The sequence below is a fragment of the Pseudorca crassidens genome, chromosome 2 (genome assembly GCF_039906515.1).
Source record: "Pseudorca crassidens isolate mPseCra1 chromosome 2, mPseCra1.hap1, whole genome shotgun sequence".
Taxonomy (NCBI): domain Eukaryota; kingdom Metazoa; phylum Chordata; class Mammalia; order Artiodactyla; family Delphinidae; genus Pseudorca; species Pseudorca crassidens.
The window spans coordinates 57,185,153-57,201,633 of NC_090297.1; the positions used below are offsets into that span (position 1 = coordinate 57,185,153).

Genomic DNA, 16,481 nt, shown 5'->3' on the forward strand with positions numbered 1-16,481 from the left:
TAGAGAAAAGTAAGCATCATTAGCTTAGGTTGTATACAGACTTTGTATACATACATACATGTTTCTTCTGTAGACCCTTCTTTGAGTAAAGAATTTGCATGACTTTCTGTCACACCAGTTTTAAAGACTACTTATTACTGACTGACCTAGACCTTAGAAAGCTCAGGCTTCCCTGAATTGCAGGTAGAAACACACCCTAAAAAAAATGAGTAGTCGAAAATGTGGAGAGGTGTCTATAATGGAGTGAAAAACACTAAGGATCACACGAGAACGAATGCTTTTTTGTCTGCTTACTAATTGTCTTTCATTCATTCATTTATTCAGAGAGATCCAATTGTAGTAGGGGTACTTCCACTTCTGGTCCCCCCTGAAATCTATTTTCAATGTAACATGTCACTCCTCAGCTCAAAATCTTCCTAACTTGTTCAAAGTTAAAGCCAGATGCTTCATAATGGTCTATAAGATTTGTCCTTCACGACCCATCCCAGTTGCCACCTCTCTGATCTTGCCTCCGTCACCCTCGTCCTTAATCACTCCCCTCTAGCCACTCTGGCTTCATGGCTGTTTTTCTTTCATCAGCCCAACCCCACCTGCACCTCAGGATCTTTGCATTTGTTGCTCCTTCCGCCTTAGTGAAATCTTCTCGAAACTATCTGAGTGACTTGCCCCCTCACTTCCTTCATGATTCTTCAGCAGATTTATCAGAGACCTTCTATGTAAAATAGCAATTCTCCTGCCCTCTCCGCTGTCAACACTTCCTTTCTCCCTACTTCACTTCCTCTTCCCTCGTAGTTAACATACTTCCTGTTTTCTAGTTAATGAACATGCTAATTAACATGTTCCATGTTTTCAGTGTCCACTGTCTGTCCCTTCCCCCACTAGAGTGTAAGCTTCATGAGAGCTGGGACTTTAAGTATTTCGTTCATTGTTATATCCTCAGTACCTAAAACACGGCCTGGCATGGAGAACCCAGTGCATATTTGCTGAACAAGTTGAGTTGAATTACTCACCTAACATTTACAGAATGTCTATTATGTGGCTGCCATTGTGCTAGACAGGGATATATTGGTGGTGAAGACAATTGATATGGAAAATAAAACTTGTACATAAATATAATGCAAAGTCCACTATAGGAGAGGTGTAGATATGGGGCAATGGGAGTTAAGAAGTCCTTAATAATAATCTTTTTTAAATCCCAAGAAGTGGTACAGCAGCCTACCAGTCACCTGCGAACCTGTCCCTATACAAGCTGGGTCCTTCATCTTGTTTCGGTTTCCCCAGCACACTCTGACAAGTGTCTGTGGAGGTCTATACCAGTGAGCCTGGTGTCCATGACTTTAGCATTCCAGTGATGTGGTACTTGAGCCAAGTTAATACTAGTGCTTTTCCTATGCCCTTCCAAATTAACTGAGCCTTTGATCTGTGGATGACTGCACATATTGAGTCTTTTTTCAGTTATATTGCCATAAGTAGCTGTAGTGTATACTGTATATTGGTAGATGGGAGATTTAGTATATTTCACTGAAATTATGAGATCTGAAATTTATGAACAGATCATGAAGTGACATTCTTCTAAATTTAATTTCATCTCCAAGCAGTGAATCACTTTAATTGCTGTTCCTTTGTTATTCACTTTCAAAGAAACAACTCAAGTTCAAAAGTTCGTTCCGTCATGGGGAGAGGTGGGGAGGAGGATAAAGCCAAACACAGCGCCACATAGAGAAATGATGCAGAAAACGCACGTGGCTTTGCTTTGCCTGTGGTTCTCTTTCATCCTGTATCAAAGACTTCCCCATTTGTTTTCAGACCATACACTGGAAACAAAAATCTACTACTGGTTTTCTGGCATCTGAGTCTTTCTCAGTAGCTCAAAGGCAGAGAACTCCTTGACTTTGCTGCCACCTGGGGGAAACATATTTCCCGTTATTAGCTCCTATTTGAACAACTCCTGTGCTAGGAACGAATTCTCTAATTCCCAAGAAAACCTTAGGCTTCTCAGTTATAGTCTATCCTTCCCTTATCACCATATTTCAATTAGTTATTCAAGTGTATATCTCCCTGCTTAAACTAGAAGTTTGCTCAAGACCACATTTGTCCTGTTTCTCACTGCCCATTCTAGTGCATTACACGATGCCTGGTACATTGATTAGGCAGCCAATATATAATGGTTAAATGTATGAATTTATTTTTAAAATACTTTATTGAGTTCCTACTCTGCACTGGGTTCTGTGTTTTATACCTTTGCCTTCCCAGAACCTAAGACACAGTACTTGCCTTCACAGTAGTAAATATGTGCAAGAAACTACAAAGCAGTTTTTTTTTTTCTAATCTGTCCTTGGGCTTCCCTGGTGGCTCAGTGGTTGAGAGTCTGCCTGCCGATGCAGCGGACGCGGGTTTGTGCCCCGGTCTGGGAGGATCCCACATGCCACGGAGCGGCTGGGCCCGTGAGCCATGGCCGCTGAGTCTGTGCGTCTGGAGCCTGTGCTCCGCAGCGGGAGAGGCCACAACAGTGAGGGGCCCGCATAACGCAAAAAAAAAAAAAAAAATCTGTCCATTTGTCCAAGGAAACTAAAGAAAGGAAAAACTAAAGAGGGCTGAATGGGGAAGATATTAAGGAAGACCTTGGAAAGGCCTGCCTTTGAACTGAGTCTTGAATATGAAAAGGAGTTTTTGCCTGGTACCCAAGTCAATAAAAGGGGATGATAAATAAAGGAAGGGAAGCAGCCTATGTGCAGAAGTGTGTATGCTTGAACAGAAAACCATGAGCGTAGTTATCAAAGCAGTAGAACTTACACTTTATGAGAGGGATATATTTCTGATGACCTTACATAAATCAAATCCACACATTTCCTGACCAAAATTGGCCAGTGTTTCTGTTGACCAGCTAACATGATGCTGCCTGTGGTAACAGGGAGAACCCAGTTTACAAGGCTCTAGACCAGTTGACTTGGAAATCTTGCCATTCTAGACAGATGTTTCATTTGTGGGGATTCATATGGTTTTAAATTTACTTCATAAAGTACCTGTGTCAACATTTCCATATTGCAGTTTTTCGGATTTCCATGATTTAAACTCACATGAAATGTAGCCACATCACACACTGATAGGAACAATCATTACTGTTGAACAAAGACTTTCCTTTAGTGAGTGAGCATAGGTTGAAAATATTAATTTTTATATAGAAAATTTCAGATCGACTTAGACACTGGATGGATTAATAAATCACCAAAGATCTGACTCTGACAATTGAGATGCAGTTCAGAAATGTAATGTAGGGCTTCCCTGGAGGCGCAGTGGTTGAGAGTCCGCCTGCCGATGCAGGGGACACAGGTTCGTGCCCCGGTCCGGGAAGATCCCACATGCCACGGAGCGGCTGGGCTCGTGAGCCATGACCGCTGAGCCTGCGCGTCCGGAGCCTGTGCTCCGCAACGGGAGAGGGCACAACAGTGAGAGGCCCGCGTACCGCAAAAAAAAAAAAAGAGAAAGAAATGTAATGTAACTGATGAGCCTGGGCGCTTCACCTATCGGCTTATACTGACTACTTCTCTCATAGTCCATCTGACACTGTAAGCCCTTTGAAGGCAGGGGCTCTTTTGCTCATTTTTTTTGAATTTTATTTTATTTATTTTTTATACAGTAGGTTCTTATTAGTTATCTATTTTATACGTATTAGTGTATATATGTCTTTTGCTCATTTTTTAATTGCCTCCCCACTCACAACAAAAACAAACAACCCCAGCTTACATAGTTAGGCGTCCATAAATGTTTATTGACTTAATAAATTCCACCTCCTCCCCTTGCTGACTTTCTTTCAAAAGAGAAACTTTATCCTCCACCAAGACACCACCTAGAGCTCATTTTGAGCAACCTGGAAAAGAAACTGAGCAGATTCCTTACCAATTAAAAAAACATTTGAGCAACCACTGCTAACAGTGGACTGAGTGATGGTAGGTGCTGAAGTCTAGTTTAACAAGTGCTCTGAGTAGTTATTATTTTCTTCTAGAGTGGTCAAATAAAATTTTTCTTGCCCACATATTGAAAAACATAAAGAGTAGACTCAGCTTAAGGGGAAGTCCAGGCTTAGCACCAATTCATCACCAGTAAATCAAGCAAGCCTTATGGGTCTGAAAGATAGAGAAGGAAGATAGCAGAGTTGGCACCAAACTGAGAGCTCAGCAATATTCTGCAGCAGAGATGGAGGGGCAAACTTCCAGAAACCAGAATTCTCATTCAGAGCAGTTCAAAGTTAGGGATGATATTATCTGAGTGGGAGGAGGGGCACATGGCACCTTTAGGAAGCTCACCTGCCCTCCACCTCTACCCCAAACCCAGCCTTACACATACAAGGCTATAGCAGTTCTCCACACAAGCTGTTTTGAATGTGTGCCAAGGACCGTCTCATCTGAGCCACTGTGCCTCGTCAATCACAATTACACAGCGTATAAGGTGACTATGGGGCAAATAGAGTTTCCTATATTCAAGTGTGAACGAAATTTTCATTTATTAACCTCAATTTCCCTAGAAAGTACACTCCTGAACTTAAAGTTACAGAAATGGTACAAGGGTCAATTATCCAGATGTACAGGAAAGTTATAAAGAAGTTCACTCATTTTAAATATTTACCATTTCCCAAAGAAGAAAAATCTTTTTGAGATTTCTGCTTCTGGTTAAGGTGGAATAACAGGGACCAATTTACCCTTCTACCTGAAAACACTGCAGAAACAGACAAAATATATGAAACAATGATTTGCAAGACAGAGGACCTTAGGTGAAGGACAGTGACCCCTGAGAGGTGAGATTATGATTGCCCCAACTGACTTCCTGGAGAGTTTCCAGGCCATGGCATAGGGAGAGCCCAGCAGACTCACAGGTGTTCGTGGGAGGTGTCTCACTGAGGCACATTCCACTGCAAAACTGGCTGAGGAGGGTGCCCGAGGAAGCTAATGGCCCGTGGGTCCCGCAGACCACCATGCACAGCAGAAGCTGGCTATGGAGAAGGTGTGCATATGATAGGAGCCTGGAACCAGGGACCCCATCTGCATTAAAAGAGCTGGGCACTGGGACAGCCCAGCCACACGTACCTCAGGAGCCAGAGGCTGTGGAAGCTGCCAGTGTCACTGGGCACTAGCAAAGCCACACGGGTTGCAGTACCCACACTCTTGGGTGCCACGTGCCTCCTGCACTGCAGGAGCGTAGCTCTAGAAAAGCCTTGAGTACTGCAGAGGACTGCCTAGCAAGCGCACTGGAACCAGGAAGGGGAAAAAGTCTCTTCCTCCTGCAATGTCTTTCTAGTGCCCTCTACTGACAAAAAGTAAGATAGTGCCTGTTACGTTGGCAAAGAAAAAATATATTAACGGCCCAATACTAATTCTCTCAGAGCAGACAGTAAAGGGTGAATTGGAACTCCACTGATTTTATGTGGAAATTGACACAGTGATCCTAAGTTTCATGTGGAAATACAAAGAACTTAAAATAGCCAAAACTATTTTGAAAGAGAACAAAGTTGGTAGACTAATACTACTTGATCTCAGAATAACTTTAAAGCTACAGCAATCAAGACAGTGTGAGATTGGTGTAAAGACGGACAAAATAGGTCAATGGAAAAGAATAGAGAATTTAGAAATAGGTCCACACATATATGGACAACTGAATTTCAACAAAATTACCAAGTGGATAAATTCAACAGATGGTGATAGAACACTTAGATACCCATATCCACACACTAAAAAATGAACTTGGACGCATACCGCACAGAAAATATACAGAAATTAACCAAAAATAGATCATAAAGCTAAATGTAAAACTAAAAATTAAAAATTTCTAGAATAAAACATAGGTGAAATGTTTGTGACCTTGGATTTAGCAAAGATTTCTCAGATAAGACTCCAAAAGAATAAAGTGATTAGCTACAACCCATAAAAGAATAAATTGATGAATTTAAAATTTCTGCCCTTCAAGTTACTCTTAAGAGAAAGAAAAAAAAAAAACAAGTCACCGACTGGGGAAAAAAAATCTTTGCAAAGCATGTATTTGATAAATTACTTACATCCAGAATGTACCAAAAAAAAAAAAAAAACCAAATTAATAAGAGAACAGAAAACTCAGTTTTAAAAACTGGCAGAAAATCTGAGCAGACACTTCACCTGAGTAAATAACTGATGACAAATAAGCACGTGAAAAGGTGCTAGGATCCTTAGCCATTAGGGAAATGCAGATTAAAACAACAATGAGGGCTTCCCTGGTGGCACAGTGGTTGAGAGTCCGCCTGCCGATGCAGGGGACGCGGGTTCGTGCCCCGGTCTGGGAGGATCCCACGTGCCGCGGAGCGGCTGGGCCCGTGAGCCATGGCCGCTGAGCCTGCGCGTCTGGAGCCTGTGCTCCGCAACGGGAGACGCCATGACAGTGAGAGGCCCGCGTACCGCAAAAAAATAAAATAAAAAAAACAGTAAGATACTGTTACTCACCTATGAGAATGACAAATAAAAAGACAGATCCTACCAAATGTTGGTGAGGATGGAGAGGAACTGAAACTCTCACGCTCAGCTGTATTTGCCACTTCACAAGACAGTTTGGCAGTTTCTTAAAAAGTTAAAGGTACACCTATCATGTGATCCAGTCATATATTTATCCAAGAGAAATAAGAGCATGTGCCCATACACGGGCTTGTACACGCATATTTATCACAGCTTTATTTGTAATAGGCAAAAGACAGAAAGAATCCAAATGTTCTTCAACAAGTGAATGAATTTTCAAAACGAACCTGTGGTATATCCATATTCCACCCAGCAATAAAAATACATGAGCTATCGATTCACACACTACATGGATGAATCTCAAAATAATTATGCTGAGTGGAAAAAATCAGACCAAAAAAAAAATCACACACCTTACAATTCTGTTTATCTAAAATTTTAGAAAGTCCAAACTAATATGTAATGTCAGAAAATATATTAGTAATTACCAAGGCACATAGAGGGAAAGGATGGAGAAGGGCAGGAGAGAGGAAAACAAAAACACAGGGGGAGACTCTTAGGGACGTTGGATATCTTGATTATCTTGATTGTGCGATGGTTTCATAGATGTAGATTATGTCAAAAATGATGGAAATTTACACTATAAATAAGCACCAGTTATTATATATCGACTATACTTCAATAAAGCCCTTTTTTAGAAAGGATTATTATTCCTTCCAAATTATCATCCAACTGTGTTAACTTATATATATGACTGATTTTATAATTTCAACCAGATAGACAAGTTAATGGAATAAAGATCTAATTAAGTGGGAAGCAGGAAGTTTACCCCATGTGTCCATAAAAGAACACACTCAAGGCATCAATCACATTACTCAGAGAACTAAAATAAGTCCCAGTAAATAGTGTGATAACATTGTGCAATTTAGTATCGTCAAATATGCTGCCATCAATTCAGCAGTCAAAGAGAGAGAATCACCAGAATAAATGATTCTGTTTGTGAGGTGAACATACAGACTTTTCTACAGAAAGAAAAAAGCTGCACTTTTCTTCTAACGGTGCAAAAACACCTTCAACAAAATAGCCACCTTTTTTGGAGATGTGTTAAAATAAACCTTTGAGTCCTCAGTTCTTTAGATATTGTAAGAGCTTACTTTTCCTCTCTTCTGCTGTGTCATATTGTTACAGAAATCTTTGCTTTTCACAACTGCTTTGATTCACATGTTGACCTAGGTTTCCTCTCTTTCCTCTCATGTGTTGTGATATGCCAGATGTATCGTGAAGATTACTGGAGAAATGGTGTTGTCCTTTCCTGCCGGCATCACCAGACACTTTGCCAACAACCCATCGCCAGCTGCCCTGACTTTTCGGGTGACAAATTTCAGCAGGTTAGAACACGTCCTGCCAAATCCCCAACTTCTCTGCTGGTAAATATATTTTGCACAAATTTTTTAGAGATGTGTGTGGCTTAGCACCTTATTCTTAGATGAGGGATGTACTTTAGCGAGAGAGATACACTGCACTGAAATTACCACTACTCAGATATATTTATAGATTCAATCCCAGAACTTTTACCAGCTGTAAAAATTGTTGGTGGGTGATTGTGTGTGTGTGCATATATGTATTTTAATGGCCAACTATCTCAAGTGGCTAAAGAGACATTTAGAGTAATGAAATCTGCATTAGTGACAATTTAGTCATTGTCTGTTTTGCTTATCACTGGTAGACAATGGATGAGGATGGTGGAAAATGAGCCCAATAAAAGGAATAAAGTCCATTGGTTGTATTAGCATCTTCTAAAATCAAATGATATCTGAACTGTGAGCTACTCTTCATATAAGCTTGAAAATCTCTTTGTTAAACATGTAATTTCATTGTACTGTAATGATGATTGTTTTGATGGAACTTTACATGTATGGCATCAAAGAAGCTTATGTGAATTTGTTTACATAAATACACTTCTTCACATTTCGTATTAAATCTGAATTTGATGTCTTTATCATATATATATATATATATATACGCACATGCACATTCACACAACACACACATATATACATGTTACTAAAAAATGATCCACTCTACAAGTTAATTATTGACAATGGATGAGACAAAAAAAGTCATTCTTGACAGTTTTTTCCACCAATATGTCCTGATATTCCATCCAAAATTCTCTTTCTAAAATGGCCACTTTTTCCCTGTTATCATCACTTCTTCTATCCAAATGATGACTGTCATTTCCCTGGACCACAGCAACTGCTTTCCTCCTTCCCTCCCTGCATCCAGTCTTGCCCCACTCTTACACACAATAACCAGATGACCTTTTTTGAGGTAAATCAGGTTATCCTCGCTTGTAGTCCTCTGATGGCTTCCCATTGCATCTGTACCAGAATCCAAACTTGTTACCATTGCCTTCAAGACCCTGAGTCATCCACTCTTGCCTGTCTGTCTGTCCTCATCTCCCACCATCCTCCTCAGATTCCTTGTAGCTCCAGCCAGACCTGCCAGTCTTGGGAACTGCTGAGTCCTTTCCCACATCAAGACGTTGTATGCTTGTTTCCTCTGCCTCCAACAGGATTTCCACCCTTCTTCACTGGACTCTTACTCATCCTTCAGATCTCAGCTCCACTCAGCCTCCCCTGACCTCCCCACTCTCCTCCCCATTCCCACACTAAATCACATCGCCTTGTTATTCTCTCTCAATCTTCCCTATTCTTCCCTTTGTCACACTTACTAAAACTAATAATTACATATGTATTTGTTTTCTTCATCCATCCATCTCCCCCACTAGACTGTAAAATCCATGAGGGAATAGAACACATCTATTGGTTCACCACCGTATCCTCAGTACCTTCCACTATGCCTAATAAGGACTTGAGTAGTCTTTGCTGAATGAATGAACAATTCAACTATAACTTAGAGAATTTTGTCAAGCTGGATATTTATGTAGAAATAACTAAAGGTTATTTGGAATCTGAGGACCAATACAGTCACTCTCTTTCTCTTGCCCGAATGAGACTCTTTCGCTCCCGTGATGAAAAAATAGTCACAGGTGCTTCAGGTGATGACCAAGATCACCTCCTTCTCTTTGGTCCTTGCGATGGTTTAATTGGCAAACTTGATTCCAGGCTTAAAAATACAAAAGAAATGCTCACCCTTTAAATGAAAAATAAATGTGAAATGATCAAGATTGGAAATTGGGAACTTCTTATTTCAGTTTCCCTCCGTGTTTTTGATGTGCACAGCGAGTCTCACAGCGAGTTAATTTTATTTTTCTAGGTTCCTCCATCTGAAATTAGGAATTACGTGCCACCATCTCACCAGTTTGTCTGTAAATATCACTGGTGTGATAGTTATAGCTTTTGTTGCACTTTTAGGCAGTTATGTTGCCAAGTTCTTAGGCATATGTGTCAGAGTTTTATACTTACATTAATATATCAGTCTTATGAATTGAACTAAATATCAGTCTGAGAATGTTTTGTGTGACAAAACATTATATGGACCCTTAAGTTGTTTTTTAAACAAAACAAAAGCAAAAACAAAAAAATTCTTATTAATTTGGACTTTATTAACTCTAAGTATTTGATGATTGTGTCAGGGCTGTGATTGGTGACCCATCAGTCCTAGAGACTATTTGGTTTTGGTATGTAGCTCCACTCCACCACCCCTGCTGCCACCCCTACTTTTCAAAAGGTCATGGAACCAAGCATTATTCTCAAGTGCTGTTCAAGCCTTTCTTCATCTGTTATCTTACACCCAGCCAATCTTCTCAGTTATCCTTACTGAAAGACTTATTTAGGTTAGCAGCTTGGCCCCTGGAGACATTTGGGTTTGCAATCCCTGTGACAGGGACCAAATTGAAATTTACTTCTACTTTTCCCTTATGAAAGGGATTGGCTTACAAAGGATGTTCAGGAACAATCGCTAAACCAGTTGAGTCTGAAGAATTCTCAAGGCTTTATGAGTATTCAAGAATCGCATCTCTGTGCAAGCTTTTGATTGACAAACCTTTCTTGACTGTTTGTTAAAGCAAGTTCTCTGAGGAATTATCATAGACATATGACTTAGCTTATTTTGTTATTAAACATATAATTGGGATTTTCTCAGTTATTTGGATTTACTTAGCGCAAATTAATAAAATATTGCTGGATATTAATTCCACACCTCTTTTGGTATAGTGGGAAAGTATGACCTGCAGTAAGACTGACCTGGGCTGGAATCTTGACTCTCTTACTTATTAACTGTTCAACCTTAAGTAAATTACTTAATTTTGCTGAACCTCTATTGTTCTTAGCTCCAGCCTCCTTGTATAGCTACCACTCTGGAGGCTCTGGGTAACTTGGATGTTTTAGATACTAACAGTTTAGTCAACACTTATCAGTATCCTTAGCTTAGCTGGGCCAGGGGCAGGGACGAGGGGCCAGGAGTCTTTTCCGTTCACTTCCTCCTGCCCAGAGGCACAGGGTTTTCTCTGTCCTCAACAACCTATAGCAGGCACAACAGAACCACAGGGGTCCTGCTGAGACCACTCGTCCCTAACTGACCAGAAGCAGTTTCAAGGCCCTGATGTTTTTGACTCAGCTCTTGATATGTTTGGCTGAACCATAGGAACTTACTTTCGACCTGCCTTTATCACTGTATCACACCCTTCTGTCTCTGTGACCTCTAATTTTCTCTTTTTATAACATATGCTTATTTTTAAAAAGGAAGATAATTCTTCTTTTGCAGGCTAGATTTTAATGATATAGTTTATAATGTATCTAACAGAGTGCCTAGCACATAATAGAGGCTCAAAAACTTCTAGCTACTATTATTGTATTACATAGGATATTCTGAAAGTGAAATGTCAGTAAGTTACTGAGCCACTTGGGCCTCAGTTTTTTCATCATGTGAGAAGTGAGCAGATGCTTTTCACACTCTAGCCTGATTCTTTTTGCCATTGAGACAAACATTTTCACAAGACATGAGGGGAGTGGCCTGTGGAGAGGCCGCAGAGTAACACTGATGACCCTCATAGGAATACAAAACTCCTTAATTCACCAAGACTGCACTCTCTAGTGTAATTACCATGGTTATTATCATTTAAATTCCAGGATCATCTTATAAGTGAGGTGACTTTTTATGATTTAAATACTCTTAGAGGAACTGTTGTGAATGCTAAAAAAGGAGCATGATAATTTTAGTATCACCCTTTTCTCCTCAGTTGGAGATAAAGACCGTGTTTACAGATATTTGTTTACACATTTGTTTACAAATGTTTGCTTACAAATATTTACTAAGTAATTTCTGAGACCCTACTCTTCAAGTAAATTCAAAAGATAATCAATGTACTCGGCTCCTTGATTGCATTAACCGACTAATTCATAGGAAATGGTGGCGATGTAGAAAGGGCTATTAAATTTGGGTTAATAAATAATTCAGTGTTTAAAGCAACCAGTTATCATCATGATTGGTTAATATTACTGGGTAATATTACTGGGTATAAATCACTGAGATTTATAGCAATACAATAATGCCTCCCTATGGGTATTAATCTATTAACATAATACCATTCAGGACTGCAATTATACTAAAACTATACTATTGTCAATAATATAATCTCTACAAATTGTCAAAGATGGAGATAGAAATCAGATGACAATTTGCGAAGATGCTTTTTTGTGTGGTTTATGTTTGTTACAAAATGCTACTCAATCATTTTTTCTTCCCAATTGAATAGTGATAATACCCAAAATGATGCCAATACCAAGGAATTCTGGGTAAACATGCCAAATTTGATGATTCATCTAAAGAAAGTGTCGGAACAAAAGCCCCAGGCTACATATTATAACGTGGATATGCTCAAATATCAGGTAAGCCTATTTATATGGTCAAGGTGTCTCTTTCACATTACAAATGTATATTCCAACATACCTAACATTAAATAAAAGTAGACAAAGTAACATTTCTTTCAATATTATTTAAAAGCTACAATTTATAAGAAAATAGAAACCTTAAAAGACTATTTGGAGGCTATATAGTATCAAGAACATTCATACATATTCTTATTAGTTGAAACCTGCAAGTAAAAAATTTCATTCAAATTTAGGGAAACATGCCAAAAAATGAATTTTCAGAAAACTACATCAATTAAGATTACAAATATTGACAAAATAGTTCACTGTAACTTTGTTAAGAATATTACCATACTAAAATCTCTTACTTTAAATGATTAAATGTAAGTAACTTGGTGTTTTTTCATAATGTGATAGTCTATGAAATAAATTCTGATGAAACTTATGTTAAGAAATAATTTAATGAGAATATTTGGTACAACACATTACAGGATATGAGAACTTTCTTTTTGTATTTAGGATTTCCCTTTACCCCAAAATATTACTGATTTAATAAATAAGCCTGTTTCAAACCAGGATCCTATAGCGCTTGAGTATCCCACTGATTCCTAGCCACTTGATCTCTTCTGAAAGTTGCACTTTAATAGAAATCAGTGCATCTCAAACATGAGCGTACTTTACAATCACCAGGGAGGTTATAAACAAATGCTGATTCTGAACTGGTGCTAATTATACACAGACACAGATATAAAGATAGATAGATGTCTATATAAAAATCTATTTATAGATAAATAAAGATGGAGATGGGGAGGGGGGAGGGGAGAGGGATAAAAATAGAGACAGAGACAGAGACATCTACTGGGCCCTGACACTCCCAGAGATTTTTATTTAATTGGTTCAGGATGTGACGTAGGTGTATATATTTTTACAAGTCCTCCAAATGATTATAATGCACGCTGTGGATTGAAAACCACATGTTCTAAGGGAACCATTGAACGTGAAGCATCTATGTAATTGTACATTTCACAGAAGTACAAATGAATATAATGGTTTTCTACTAAGAATAATATCATTGAAGCTTTGGACATTATAACAAAATGTAGAAAGTAGACAGAATTCACCTATTGTAATATGAGCTTGGTGTAAAGTACTATAATGAAGGCAAGAGACTGAATTCTGGAATTAAGTCAGCTTCCTACTGTCCACTGACCTTGGGCACTTAATGTCCCTGAGCCTCAGTTTCCTCATCTGCAAATTAGGAAAAAATGATTCCTACCTAGGTATTTTATAGGCTGTGAGACACTCACACCCTAACACATTTCAAAGTACTTTGTGAAATGTAAGTAGCCCTAGGCCTGACATTTTGTTTTAAAGGTGCTCTGAGGAATCCCTTTTGTTGTGGTTTAGTTGTGTTGTTGTTATTGTTTTTCAGCAATGCAAGGGATTGGCTGGGAAGCATAATTAGCATTTTGTGAGATCAAATCACATCATGTTTACTTTCTGGCCACCAGTAGCACCCTCCCAGTAACTGGGACAATCACATAGCCATAAAGCACCTCCCCAGGTAGAGGAGCTACTAAGAAGTTGAGAACTCCTGCCAAGGACAGAGTATAGAAATGGGTCAGGAGAGTGGGTCTGCTCTGCTTTTGAGCTTATCTTAAATAACAGACTTCTAAATAAAAGTGCATTTGCAGAGGATTGGGCTGCTAAAAATATTTAAAGTTTAAAAACTTTATTATAAAGCTTATCATAGAGATTATTATAAAGTTTTAAAGCTTTTATTATAATGGTCATCAAACTAAAATTATGTCATCAAAAGCCATGTCTGTCATTTTATAAAAGAATCCATGTCTGGGTTTGTTTCTGCAGCAAAACCATGCCTGACTTTTAAGCACAGCCTGCCTTCAGGTCCACGTGGTGTCCATATGTGCAGGCATTACTAGGCCAATAAAGAGCTGTTTATATTCTTTAAAATCAGCAAAACTCATACTCCATGAGTAAAACTGCAAGGGCACAGACACCACCCACACAGCCCCTGCTGTGCGTGTGTACTTATAAAAGGTACATAGAAATAATAACCTTGCAAATTTTTCACTGTGGGCCCAGGATTCTAGTTGATATTATTGTCTTATAACTTTTTGTTGCTTCTTCAAGCCTGGCTTTTCCTTAGTCAAATTCACCTTTGTCTAACTCACTGGTTTGTGAAGAGCAAATATGATAAGAATATTAATAGGTAACATGTATTAAAATGTTAACTCCTTACTGTATGTGAGGCACTAGGCCGAGTGTTTCATATAAAACTTCTTCTTCAATCTTCCTAACATCTCTAGGCATAAATATTATTATCATTTCTGGGACTTCCCTGGCAGTCCAGTGGTTAAGAGTCCGCCCTTCCAGTGCAGGGGGCATGAGTATGGTAAGGGAACTAAGATCCCGTATGCCACACGGTACAGCCAAAAACTTTTTTAAAAATTAAAAAATATATATTATCATTCCCATTTGGCAGATGAGGAAATAACTGAGGCACAGAGAAGTTTTTAGTGACTGGTCAAAGATCACTCAGCTTGGAAGTGACAATCAGAACTCACACCCAAATATATCTGAAAAAACCAAAAACACTAATTTGAAAAGATACATGTTCACAGGAGCATTATTTACAATTTGCCAAGATATGGAAGCAACCTACGTGTCCATCAATAGATGAATGGTTAAAGAAGATGTGGGGTATATGTATACAATAGAATACTGCTCAGCCATAAAAAAGAATGAAATTTTGCTATTTGCAGCAACATGGATGGACTTGAAGGGCATTATGCTAAGTGAAACAAGTCAGACAGAGAAGGACAAATACTGTATGATACCACTTATATGTGGAATCAAAAAATTCAACCAACTAGTGAATATAACAAAAAAGAAGCAGACTCACAGATATAGAGAACAAACTAGTGGTTACTAGTGGGGAGAGGGAAAGGGGAAGGGGCAATAGTAAGGGATTAAGAGGTACAAACTATTAGGTATAAAATAAGGTACAAGGATATATTGTACAACATGGGGAATATAGCCAATACTTTATAATAACTATAAATGGAGTATAACCTTTAAAATTATGAGTCACTATATTGTGCACCTGTAACTTATATAATATTGTATAGCAACTCTATTTCAATTAAAAGAAAGAAAGAAAGGGAAAGAAAGAAAGGAAAAACGACCTCACACCCAGGATTGGCTGCCTTCTTGGCCTCAGCTCCTAACCAGTGTGCTACCAGCTCCCTATCTGACATAAAGTGCATTGTAAACTCTAAAGTGCTATAGAAACTTTAATAATTGATTTTATATTTTTAATCGGTAACAGTTCACCTGAAGCGCCCAGCACTCACTCATACGGCACCCTTCATGGTGATTTTTTTACTGAGTGCTCGTTTGTGAGCGGCGCAAACAACATTATGACTTTTTGATATCTAAGAATATTCCATTGGGAGATAATAATAGCTTCTGGGTTTGTTTCAGATTAATATTCAAGCCTTAAGTGTTCTCCTTCCTGTCTTTGGCAAGGTGTCAGCCCAGGGCATTCAGTCCACACCTCTGAACCTGGCAGTGAACTGGCGATGTGAGCCGGCAAGCACCGACCTGCGCATAGATTACAAATACAATACGGATGCAATGACAACGGCCGTGGCCCTCAACAATGTGCAGTTCCTGGTCCCCATAGATGGAGGGGTAACCAAGCTCCAGGCTGTGCTCCCACCAGCAGTCTGGTAAGGAGCCATTAGTCCCTTTCCTCTTCACCAAAGGGCTCCTGGGCAAAGGGATCACAGACTTTTTAGCATTTGTGTTTCCTACAGGAAGAGATCACAGCAGGCCTGGGTGTCAGGGTTCAGGGCATTAAACAGAAGCTGCTATAGCTAATTTCAAGCAGAAAATGATTTAACACAGGGATTTAGATGTTCACACAAAAAAAGAGGAACAAGCTTTAGACTGGATCTCCAAGAATATTTCCCAGAAGATTGCAGAACTGGTCCACCAGGGGAGCTGCTACCTCTGCTACAACCAGGAAGGAGAGAAATTAGAAGGCTGTCAGTGGAGCCATTGAATTCAAGAACCCACCACCCTCATGAGAATCCAAGGATAAGAAAGCTCCTACTGGCACTGCCTAAACTGCTTCTCAACAACTACA

The 16,481-nt window shown here is 39.2% G+C and overlaps 1 protein-coding gene across 24 annotated transcripts in view; it reads left to right on the top strand.

The window, feature by feature from the left end:
• Nucleotides 1–16,481, top strand: part of SGIP1 (SH3GL interacting endocytic adaptor 1) — a 213,973-nt gene that overhangs the window by 189,728 nt on the left and 7,764 nt on the right. For all 24 annotated transcript variants that reach the window (XM_067726463.1, XM_067726466.1, XM_067726467.1 and 21 more), the window contains 3 exons: nucleotides 7,745–7,900; nucleotides 12,193–12,325; nucleotides 15,860–16,062. In XM_067726463.1, the coding sequence (XP_067582564.1) occupies nucleotides 7,745–7,900; nucleotides 12,193–12,325; nucleotides 15,860–16,062 (492 nt within the window). The remainder of the gene's footprint in view (nucleotides 1–7,744; nucleotides 7,901–12,192; nucleotides 12,326–15,859; nucleotides 16,063–16,481) is intronic.